The 12,188-nt window shown below is 42.6% G+C and overlaps 1 protein-coding gene across 1 annotated transcript; it reads right to left on the bottom strand.

The window, feature by feature from the left end:
• Nucleotides 1-1,023: 1,023 nt before the first annotated feature.
• Nucleotides 1,024-2,344, bottom strand: LOC121840353 (extensin-1-like). The gene is made up of 6 exons (XM_042303015.1): nt 2,271-2,344; nt 1,958-2,199; nt 1,803-1,857; nt 1,618-1,695; nt 1,227-1,526; nt 1,024-1,105 (listed from the first exon to the last, which is right to left on the bottom strand). Exons 1-6 carry the CDS (start codon nt 2,342-2,344, stop codon nt 1,024-1,026), a joined length of 831 nt encoding a protein of 276 aa, XP_042158949.1.
• Between the last annotated feature and the right edge of the window lie 9,844 nt (nt 2,345-12,188).

Below are 12,188 nucleotides of genomic sequence, written 5' to 3'. Positions count from 1 at the left end.
AACCATCTTGCCAATAGACAACATTCATCTACCACCCACCATTCCAATGGACAACATTCCACTACCACCCACCATTCCAATGGACAACATGAATACCAAGCGTTATATTTGAGACAAATCCAATACAACACATTATTGAGCAGCACCATATTTTCAAGAATAGTGGTGGCTGCATCATGTTATGGGTATGCTTGTAATCTTTAAGGACTGGGGTAAGAAATGAAATGGAGCTAAACACAGGTCAAATCCTAGAGGAAAACCTGGTTCAATATGCTTTCCACCAGAAACTGGGAGATTAATTCACCTTTCAGCAGGACAATAACCTAAAACACAAGGCCAAATCTACACTGGCGTTGCTTACCAAGATGACATTGAATGTTTCTTAGTGGAATCGTCTTGAAAGTCTTTGACAAGTGTCACGTTCTGACCATAGTTCTTTTGTGTTTTCCTTATTTTAGTGTTGGTCAGGACGTGAGCTGGGTGGGCATTCTATGTTGTGTGTCTGGTTTGTCTATTTCTATGTTTGGCCTGATATGGTTCTCAATCAGAGGCAGGTGTTAGTCATTGTCTCTGATTGGGAACCATATTTAGTTAGCCTGTTTTGTGTTGGGTTTGGTGGGTGATTGTTCCTGTCTTTGTGTTTGTTGCACCAGATAGGACTGTTTTGTGTTGGGTTTTGTGGGTGATTGTTCCTGTCTTTGTGTTTGTGGCACCAGATAGGACTGTTTTGTGTTGGGTTTGGTGGGTGATTGTTCCTGTCTTTGTGTTTGTGGCACCAGATAGGCCTGTTTCGGTTTTTCACGGTTCTTGTTTTGTAGATTGTTCTATTTTCATCTTTATTAAAGATGTACAAAAATAACCACGCTGCATTTTGGTCCGCCTCTCTTTCACCGGAAGAAAACCGTTACAACAAGACTTGAAAATAGCTGTCTAGCAATGATTAACAAACAACTTGACAGAGCTTGAAGAATTTTTAAATGAATAATGTGCAAACATTGTGCAATCCAGGCAGGGGTGTAACTGTCACTGAGGACAGGGGGGAGGGGTGTATCTGTCACTGAGGACAGGGGTGTATCTGGGGACAGGGGGAGGGGTGTATCTGTCACTGAGGACAGGGGGAGGGGTGTAACTGTCACTGAGGACAGGGGGAGGGGTGTAACTGTCACTGAGGACAGGGGGAAGGGTCTAACTGTCACTGAGGACAGGGGGAGGGGTGTAACTGTCACTGAGGACAGGGCGGGAAGGGTGTAACTGTCACTAGGGACAGGGGAGGGGTGTAACTGTCACTGAGGACAGGGGGAAGGGTGTAACTATCACTGAGGACATGGGGGAAGGGTGTAACTGTCACTGAGGACATGGGGAAGGGTGTAACTGTCACTGAGGATAGGGGGAAGGGTGTAACTGTCACTGAGGACAGGGGGAAGGGTGTAACTGTCACTGAGGACAGGGGAGGGGTGTAACTGTCACGGAGGACAGGGGGAAGGGTGTAACTGTCACTGAGGACATGGGGAAGGGTGTAACTGTCACTGAGGACAGGGGGAGGGGTGTAACTGTCACTGAGGACAGGGGGAGGATTGTAACTGTCACTGATGACAGGGGGAGAGGTGTAACTTTCACTGAGGACAGGGGGAGGGGGTCATGTTGAGGACAGGGGTGTAGCTGTCACTGATGACAGGGGGAGGGGTGTAACTGTCACTGAGGACAGGGGGAGGGGGTCATGTTGAGGACAGGGGGTGTAACTGTCACTGATGACAGGGGGAGGGGGTCATGTTGAGGACAGGGGGCAGGGGTGTAACTGTCACTGATGACAGGGGGAGGGGGTCATGTTGAGGACAGGGGGCAGGGGTGTAACTGTCACTGAGGACAGGGGGAGGACAGGGGGGGTGTAACTGTCACTGAGGACAGGGGGGAGGGGTGTAACTGTCACTGAGGACAGGGGGAGGGGTGTAACTGTCACTGAGGACAGGGGGAAGGGTGTAACTGTCACTAAGGACAGGGGGAGGGGTGTAACTGTCACTGAGGACAGGGGGGGAAAGGGTGTAACTGTCACTGAGGACATGGGGAAGGGTGTAACTGTCACTGAGGACAGGGGGAAGGGTGTAACTGTCACTGAGGACAGGGGGAAGGGTGTAACTTTCACTGAGGACAGGGGGAGGGGTGTAACTGTCACGGAGGACAGGGGGAAGGGTGTAACTGTCACTGAGGACATGGGGAAGGGACAGGGGGTAACTGTCACTGAGGACAGGGGGGGGGAGGGGTGTAACTGTCACTGAGGACAGGGGGAGGGGGTCATGTTGAGGACAGGGGTGTAACTGTCACTGATGACAGGGGGGAGGGGGGTCATGTTGAGGACAGGTCATGTTGCCCCATTTCAGAAGTAAATGAACTTGGCTAGCTTTCGCCAGTTTATGTAGCAACACAACATGACAACAATATGGTATCAACATGACAACAACATGGTAGAAACTCAACATGACACAATATGGTATCAACATGACAACAACATGGTAGAAACTCAACATGACACAATTTTGTAGCAACATGACAACAATATGGTAGCAACACAACATGACAACAGCATGGTAGCAACATGACATGACAACAATATGGTAGCAGCACGACCTGGTAGCAACACGACATGGTAGCAACACAACATGACAACAATATGGTAGCAACACAACATGACAACATGGTGGAAACACAACATGACAACAACATGTTAGCAACACAACATGACAACAACATGTTAGCAACATAGCATTACAACAATATGATAGCAACACAACATAACAACAACATGGTAGCAACACAACATGGTAGCAACACAACATGGACGAGGGATTAAAAATAAAAGAGAGACGTCATAATTAGTCATGCAAAAAAAATTACAGTTGAGAGGAATATGTTAGTTAATGTACAGACAAACGATTATGAATATTTTGTGTCATAATGTTATTTTAAGAAAATTGCTATTTAGCAAGCTAGCTGACTAGCTTACAATAGCCAAATAACTAGCTAGCTTAATGGGCGTTATGACATGAGTATGACATTTTAATTTTGGTTGTTTCATGTTTTTGGGACTCCTGATAAAACCAGCAAACCAGGCTGTCTTGTTGTGAAACAGTGGATATAAAGAATCTAGCTGGCTAAAGCATTTACTGCAAATTGAATGTACAATTACAGTATGTAAGCTTGTCTTGCTGATATTTGCCATGCAATGCAGCTGAAGCAACATAGCTAGCTAAATATTTTCTTGCTTATTGTGCAGTGGAGGATAAAATGCCTGTATGTCTATGGATGTGTTGTTAGCTATGTAACCGATCTGTGTTTGGACCCTAAGACTTTTGGGTATACATATTTGTTCAGAACATAACTAAGAACCTTAGCTATCATGGCCGGTAGTATCGACTTCCAAAAAGTTTGAATGGCATCAATGAAGCCTATGGATTAAGTAGAATATAATATAACTTTATTGTACCAAGGATGCAAGTCATACATACATGTAGTTATTACCAAGCATGAGATTCCCACATTGAAGTCTGTAAATTCAATATATTCACTGAACAGGAAAATAAAGATGGAGTTCAGTCATATCCAATCCCAGGAGAATCAAACTCCAGTCTTTGAATGATACTGTGTCTGCATGTACAGTTGAAGACGGAAGTTTACATACACTTAGGTTGGAGACATTAAAACTCATTTTTCAACCACTCCACAAATTTCTTGTTGACAAACTTTAGTTTTGGAAACTCGGTTGGGACATCAAATTTTTCCAAAAATTGATTACAGATAGATTATTTCACTTATAATTCCCTGTATCACATTTCCAGTGGGTCAGAAGTTTAACAAACAGTAAGTTGACTGTGCCTTTAAACAGCTTGGAAAATTCCAGAAAATGATGTCATGGCTTTAGAAGCTTCTAATAGGCTAATTGGCATCATTTGAGTCAATTGGAGGTGTACCTGTGGATGTAGTTCAAGGCCAACCTTCAAACTCAGTGCCTCTTTGCTTGACATCATGGGAAAATCGAAAGAAATCAGCCAAGACCTCAGAAAAAAATTGTAGACCTCCACAAGTCTGGTTCATCTTTAGGAGCAATTTCCAAATGCCTGAAGGTACCGCGTTCATCTGTAAAAACAATAGTATGCAAGTATAAACACCATGGGACCACACAGCCATCATAACTGTAATGGGTGCGTGTTGATAGCAGGGAAGTCAGGCGCAGGAAAAGGAACTTGGTATAAACGGAGTCGTTTAATAAGGGCTCATAAAACTCCAAAAACCAAAATATACAAAAAATATATAAGTGGGTACGAAACCCGTCGCACACCGACACATGACTTGCACATAACATTTAAAAAAAAAAAATGAACCTTTATTTTACTAGGCAAGTCAGTTAAGAACAAATTCTTATTTTCAATGACAGCCTAGGAACAGTGGGTTAACTGCCTGTTCAGGAGCAGAACGACAGATTTGTACCTTGTCAGCTCGGGGATTCGAACTTGCAACGTTTCGGTTACTAGTCCAACGCTCTAACCACTAGGCTACCCTGCCACCCCAACATACAACAAAACAATCTCCGACAAGGACATGAGGGGAAACAGAGGGTTAAATACACATGTAGGTGATGGAATTGGAAACAGGTGTGAAGACAAAACCAATGGAAAATTCTAATTGGATCAGTGATGGATAGAAGGTCGGTGACGTTGACCGCCGAACACCGCTGGAACAAGGAGAGGGACCGACTTCGGCGGAAGTCGTGACAATAACGCTCAGGAAGGAGACGTGTTCTGTCTCCTAGAGATTAACTTAATTTGGTGCAAAAGTGCAAATCAATCCCAGAACAACAGCAAAGGACCTTGTGAAGATGCTGGAGGAAACAGGTACAAAAGTATATTTATCCACAGTAAAACGAGTCCTGTATTGACATAACCTAAAATGCCGCTCAGCAAGGAAGAAGCCACTGCTCCAAAACCGCCATAAAAATGCCAGACTACGGTTTGCTGCACAAGATGGTACTTCTTGGAGAAATGTCCTCTGGTCTGATTAAACAAAAATAGAACTGTTTGACCATAATGATCTTCGTTACGTTAGAAGGAAAAAGGGGGAGGCTTGCAAGCCGAAGAACACCATCCCAACCGTGAAGCACAGGGCTGGCAGCATCATGTCGTGGGGGTGCTTTGCTGCAGGAGGGACTGGTGCACTTCACAAATAGATGGCTTCATGAGGCAGGAAAATTATCTGGATATATTGAAGACATCGAGACATCTCAAGACATCAGTCAGGAAGTGAAAGCTTGATCGCAAATGGGTCTTCCAAATGGACAATGACCCCAAGCATACTACCAAAGTTGTGACAAAATGGACAATAAAGTTAAGATATTGGAGTGGCCATCACAAAGCCCTGACCTCAATCGTATAGAAAATGTGTGGGCAGAACTGAAAAAGTGTGTGCGAGCAAGGAGACCTACATACCAGACTCAGTTACACCAGCTCTGTCAGGAGGAATGGGCCAATATTCACCCAACTTATTGTGGGAAGCTTGTGGAAGGCTACCCGAAACGTTTGACCCAAGTTAAACAATTTAAAGGCAATGCTACCAAATACTAATTGAGTGTATGTAAACTTCTGACCCACTGGGAATGTGATGAAAGAAATAAAAGCTCAAATAAATCATTCTTTCAACTATTATTCTGACATTTCACATTCTTAAAATAAAGTGGTAATCCTAACTGACCTAAAACAGGGATTTTTTACTAGGATTAAATGTCAGGAATTGCAACAAACTGAGTTTAAATATATTTGGCTAAGGTGTATGTAAACTTCCGACTTCATCTCTATGTATTACACTTCATAAGTGTTTACCAATCCTGGTCCTTGGATATATATGATTACATATTATAACTATGTATAAGAGACTAGAAACATGATTTAACTAGTTAAAGGCTGATTTGTAATTCATATATACAGAAACATAATTTAACATAATTTAACATAATTTAAAAAACATTATACTGCACTTCCTATGCATCATGTAAATACTCTAAAACACAATTTTCTTCATCTGCACTGATCTGAGGACCCAGGATAGGTGCAGTATTTCATCAAATGAGAGACTTAATATCAACTAGTAGAGAATGTGAACCGATCCCAGTAGAGAATGTGAACCGATCCCAGTAGAGAATGTGAACCGATTCCAGTAGAGGATTTTAACCGATCCCAGTAGAGAATGTGAACCGATCCCAGTAGAGAATGTGAACCGATCCCAGTAGAGAATGTGAACCGATTCCAGTAGAGAATTTTAACAGATTCCAGTAGAGAATGTGAACCGATCCCAGTAGAGAATGTGAACCGATTCCAGTAGAGAATGTGAACCATTCCAGTAGAGAATGTGAACCGATTCCAGTAGAGAATGTGAACCGATTCCAGTAGAGAATGTGAACCATTCCAGTAGAGAATGTGAACTGATTCCAGTAGAGAATGTGAACAGATTCCAGTAGAGAAAGTGAACTGATTCCAGTAGAGAATGTGAACTGATTCCAGTAGAGAATGTGAACTGATTCCAGTAGAGAATGTGAACCGATTCCAGTAGAGAATGTGAACCATTCCAGTAGAGAATGTGAACTGATTCCAGTAGAGAATGTGAACAGATTCCAGTAGAGAAAGTGAACTGATTCCAGTAGAGAATGTGAACCGATTCCAGTAGAGAATGTGAACCGATTCCAGTAGAGAATGTGAACAGATTCCAGTAGAGAATGTGAACCGATCCCAGTAGAGAATGTGAACCGATCCCAGTAGAGAATGTGAACCGATCCCAGTAGAGAATGTGAACCGATTCCAGTAGAGAAAGTGAACTGATTCCAGTAGAGAATGTGAATGCTTTACTGAAATAAGTTCATATCATTGTTATAAATAAGTGTTATAAATGCATAATATATTCATTACAAATATTATAATTGTAATGTTATAAATACAAGACAAATCTGTACTTCAGTGTACTTTTGGTGTGCATTATAAAAACAGAGGAAGAAAGAGGAGGTGGAAGTGAGAGGTGTGAAAAAAGAGTGTCAAAGACAGAAAGGGAAAGAGTTAAGAACAAAGGAGCAGGGAAGACAGCATATGATTAATGAATTACACTGCTACTAAACTTAATATTCTCTCAGTTCATCACAATTACATAATAGTGTCTCTAGCGGGTGTCTCCTAACCAGCTTTGTCGGCCCTAAGGTTATCTTACGAGCGGGTTCGGTGGTGATGATGGGACTGGGGGTTGGCATCCTCTCTCACATCAAAACAAATCTGCAGACGAGAGACAGATGGAGAGAGATAGATAGCATTATTAAGCCTTGTGTTTATTTTTTTCTAACACTGGATCATTAACTCTGGGGACTACTGCATTTCTATCTGTATTTCAACTCAAAGCACCTCTTTTGTACTGCTTCCTGTTGACCCGACCAAGTGACCTTTCACCTCTGATCACGCTGTGTCCTTTATGTGTCATCCAGTTCAGATTCGGGAGGGGTTCACCGACACAGCTGATATAACCCTAGAGGATTTAGGGAGAAGGGGGGAGAGGGATGAAGTGAAGGAGAGAGACTGTTATTGAGAAAATAAGGTAGTTAAAGTGACAGTGTTCAACAGGAATCTGTATGTGGCCTCACCTGGTGTCCACACTAAGTGGCTGCAGAGTACTTTATACTGAATAACATGCACAGACACACGAGGACAAACAATATAGCGTAGTTATATAAGTAAGGAAGTGTCTTACTATTCTCCATAGTTGGTCCTCTTGCCTTTTCTCTGACGGTGGAAGGAGCCACACTTACACACCTGAGCCTGCTTACTGCACAACACAATGCATCAATCAGATTGATACAATAGCATATAGGTGTGGGTTATAGGCTGGCTAATTGTTCTACACTTTATCAATATGGGTGACTCCTAAAATAGCCGTTTTTTTTTACAGACATCACACCCTTACTTAAACAGCACCCTCACCCGAGAATTAGAAATCAAAAGGAGAGAAACTGCGAATTGAAAAACTGTAGTTGACATAGTTAAGTAAATGGAAGAATACTCTTATTGCAATGTGGATAGCTCTTAAAATAGTCTTTGGTTGTGCATAGTGTAGCCTATGGTGTTGCCAGGAACAGCACCCTCTTCGAAGAAGTAGGAGGTGAAGATCTCCCGCACGCAGATTGTCTCCCGTTCTGTGTTGTTGGCCCCCATGCTTGAAACATCCTGAAGAGCAGCAGACTTCTCCCCTGGTCATCATGTCCATCCTCATGAAGTTATGCAGGACACAGGTATCCCTCATATACACCTGAATTCCCCAACGAGGCAGTCCCAGATGGCCCTCCTGGTCACCCAACTGTGCAGTGCCCTACAAGGCTGTAGGAAATTGTTTTGAAGGATTCACCACTTGAAAGGTATTTGTAGGAATATGGAAGATAATGTCATTATTAGACTTTTACATCACCAGGTCATGGTGGATTACTAAAGTATAATATCTCATATCAAATCATGATAACATTGGATAGATAGATGCATGTGCACACACATGTGCATGTGTAGCATGTGACAACAGCAGGATCATATCAAGGATAGCATCAATATGAATACATAAAAACCACTTGAAGCTTGCTGATGAGTTGATCATTTGAATCAGCTGTACAGTGCTGAGGCAAAAACAAAAATGTGCCCCTCTTTGAGTCCCCAGGACCAGGACTGAGAACCATTGTTCTTCATTGGGACCTCTTCATCTGCAGACAGACTTTCATAGCTCTGTATTTTCAGGTCAGAAAACATCACAAGAAACAGACTTCATTTGACTCAAATTAGACAGCACTTCATATTATATTACTATGATCTTCTTCCTTACTTGTATGGACTGGAACTACACAGAAGTACCTGCCTTATCCAGAATAGCCTACTCTCTGCATTCTTTGACAGATGGGGCTGCTATTCTTTCACCCTCCTCCATTGCTTTTAGCTAGCAACCTACAAATAGATTTGGAGTTTGTTTTTTACAAAGATAAATACATCAAGATAGCTACCTAATATGAAGTTAGGGAGATGGTGATATTTCATTCAGCTAGCTAGCTATACCGTCTGTAAAGTTGGCTAGATACAGTTGAAGTCGGACGTTTAAATACACTTAGGTTGGAGACATTAAAACTCGTTCTTCAACCACTCCACAAATTTCTTGTTAAAACAAACGATAGTTTTGGCAAGTCGGTTATGTCACAGCTGGCTGAAGGACTGGACCAAGGTGCATCATGGTAAACGTACATTTGAACTTTATTTAAAAATGACGCCGACAAAACGAAGAACAAAAAAACAACTGTGAAGCTTTGGGCTCTGTGCCCTGAACAACTACAGTTAACTTCCCACAAAACAGGTGGGGAAAATGGTACCTAAGTATGGTTCTCAATCAGAGACAACGATAGACAGCTGTCCCTGATTGAGAACAATACCAGGCCAAGACATAGAAATACAAAACATAGAAAAAAGGACATAGAATGCCCACCCTAGTCACACCCTGGCCTAACCAAAATAGAGAATAAAAAGCCTCTCTATGGCCAGGGCGTGACAGTATCTCCCCCCCAAAGGTGCGGACTCCGGCCGCAAAACCTGACTCTAAAGGGGAGGGTCCGGGTGGGCCTTCTTACGGCGGCGGCTCGGGGACGAGGACCCTCGTAGGGGGCGCTACTGGACTGAGAGGCGCCTCTGGCAGCTCCGGACAGGAGGGCGGCTCTGGCAGCATGACTCCCAATCACAGCCCAATGCAGCCTGGATTTGAACCAGGTACTGCAGTGACGTCTGTTGAACTGAGATGCAGTATCTTAGACCACTGTGCCACTCGGGAGCCCACTCGGGAGCCCATCACCACTCGGGAGCCCATTACCACTCGGGAGCCCATTACCACTCGGGAACCCATACAACAGATGTAGACCTTACATTGAAATGCTTAATTACAAGCCCTTAACCAACGATGCAGTTTAGAGAAAAATAAGTGTTAAGAAAGTATTTACTAAAATACACTGAAGTAAAAAATAAATAAAAAAATAAATACAAATACAAATTAAAAGTAATGCAAATAGTCTGGGTAGCAATTTGATTAGCTGTTCAGGAATATTATGGCTTGGGGGTAGAAGCTGTTAATAATTAGGGCTGCAATCCCGTTAACGGGATGATATGCCAACAGACAGTGAAAGTGCAGGGCGCCAAATTCAAAACAACAGAAATCTCATAATTTAAATTCCTCAAACATACATGTATCTTATACCGTTTTAAAGGTAATCTTGTTGTTAATCCCACCACAGTGTCCGATTTCAAATAGGCTTTACAACGAAATTACCACAAACGATTATGTTAGGTCACCACCAAGCCACACGAAAACACAGCCATTTTTCCAGCCAAAGAGAGGAGTCACAAAAAGCACAAATAGAGATAAAATTAATCACTAACCTTTGATGATCTTTATCAGATGACACTCATAGGACGTCATGTTACACAATACATGTGTGTTTTGTTTGATAAAGTTAACATTTCTATCAAAAAATCTGAGTTTACATTGGTGCGTTACGTTCACTAGTTCCAAAAACATCCAGTGATTTTGCATAGCCACATCAATTCAACAGAAATACTCATCATAAATGGAGATGAAAATACACGTCATACACATGGAATTACAGATATACCTCTCCTTAATGCAACCGCCGAACGCCGCCGAACAAGGAGAGGAGCCGACTTCGGAGGAAGTCGTGACATTCTGGCTGGAGCGGGATGAAAAAGATAGGTCCAGTGCATATTTCTACTGTGCACCATGATGGCAAAGCCTGTAATGTTATAGCTGTTTATTAATGTGCCAGTGTGAAAAGTAGGGACATTTCTATGGAAACTGACATATCAATAATGTGACATTGACATACTTACTAGTAAAGAAACGTCATACTTGCACTGTAAAAAAACATACAAATATAAATGTTCAATTGTTTGGCCGATGGTTTCTTTGTTTGATTCAGGTCTAGTGTGATTGAGGCTAAAGGTAACTTTTGGCCAGCTCTCTCTCTAACGGCTCGTGTACATTAGCACGCAGTAGATTGCTGTGTTCTGCTTCAGCCTAGAGTGGCTGCTCGTGGCCGTGCTAGCAGCATATGGCAACTCAAAGCAGCAGATCAATTGTGCCTGGTTATTAAATGGGTACATAGTTTAATCCATTCTCCATTTCATGAATTTATTCACAGGTAAATAGTAATATGCTCTAAACCGCACTGGTGAAAAACAAACTTTTACTGCCCTGTTTGCCACTGCTGGGAGAACCTATTCAAGTAAGTAAATATATATATATTTTTAATTAATAAAGTTTAGCTAACTAGCTACAGTGCCCTATAAGGCCCAAGTCCCTGTCATTAGCATGAAGAAGAGACTGAGATATTGGGGACGTAGGTCGGGGTGCCTTTGTAAGGATCCAACGACGAGTGAGTAATCTGCCTCTACCATCAGTTCTAATAGCCAATGTGCAATCATTGGATAACAAAATGAATGAGCTCAGAATAAGACTATCCTACCAACCGGACACTAAAAACTGTCAAATCTTGTGTTTCACCGAGTCGTGGCTGAATGACGACATGGATAACATACAGTTTATGTATCCATTTGATGTATGGATAACAGTTGATGTATGGATAACATATAGTTCATGTATCCATTTGTTTTGTCTTGTTCCCTGCACACCTGGTTTTCATTCCCCAATAAATCTACATGTATTTATTCCTCTGTTCCTCATCAGATTGTTTGTGTAAGGTGTTTGTTGTTGTCGCTCCAGACTGGTTTGTTTTTTTCTGTGGTATTTCACGGAGATGTTTATTGTTAAACATAAAGTCTTGTGACTGTTTTGCGCTTTTTGCACTTTTGCCTCAATAAAGTGTGAGCCTGTTCACAAATCTCTGCTCTCCTACACCTGACTCCGCTCCCAGTACGCACACACGCTCCCAGTACGCACACACGCTCCCAGTATGCACACACGCTCCCAGTACGCACACACGCTCCCAGTACGCACACACGCTCCCAGTACGCACAAACGCTCCCAGTACGCACACACGCTCCCAGTACGCACACACGCTCCCAGTACGCACACACGCTCACAGTACGCACACACGCTCACAGTACGCACACACGCTCACA

This window comes from Oncorhynchus tshawytscha, linkage group LG21, assembly GCF_018296145.1.
Source record: "Oncorhynchus tshawytscha isolate Ot180627B linkage group LG21, Otsh_v2.0, whole genome shotgun sequence".
NCBI classification, from domain to species: Eukaryota; Metazoa; Chordata; class Actinopteri; order Salmoniformes; family Salmonidae; genus Oncorhynchus; species Oncorhynchus tshawytscha.
Note: the sequence above shows the minus strand (reverse complement) of the source record. Positions and strands in the feature narration are given on the sequence as shown.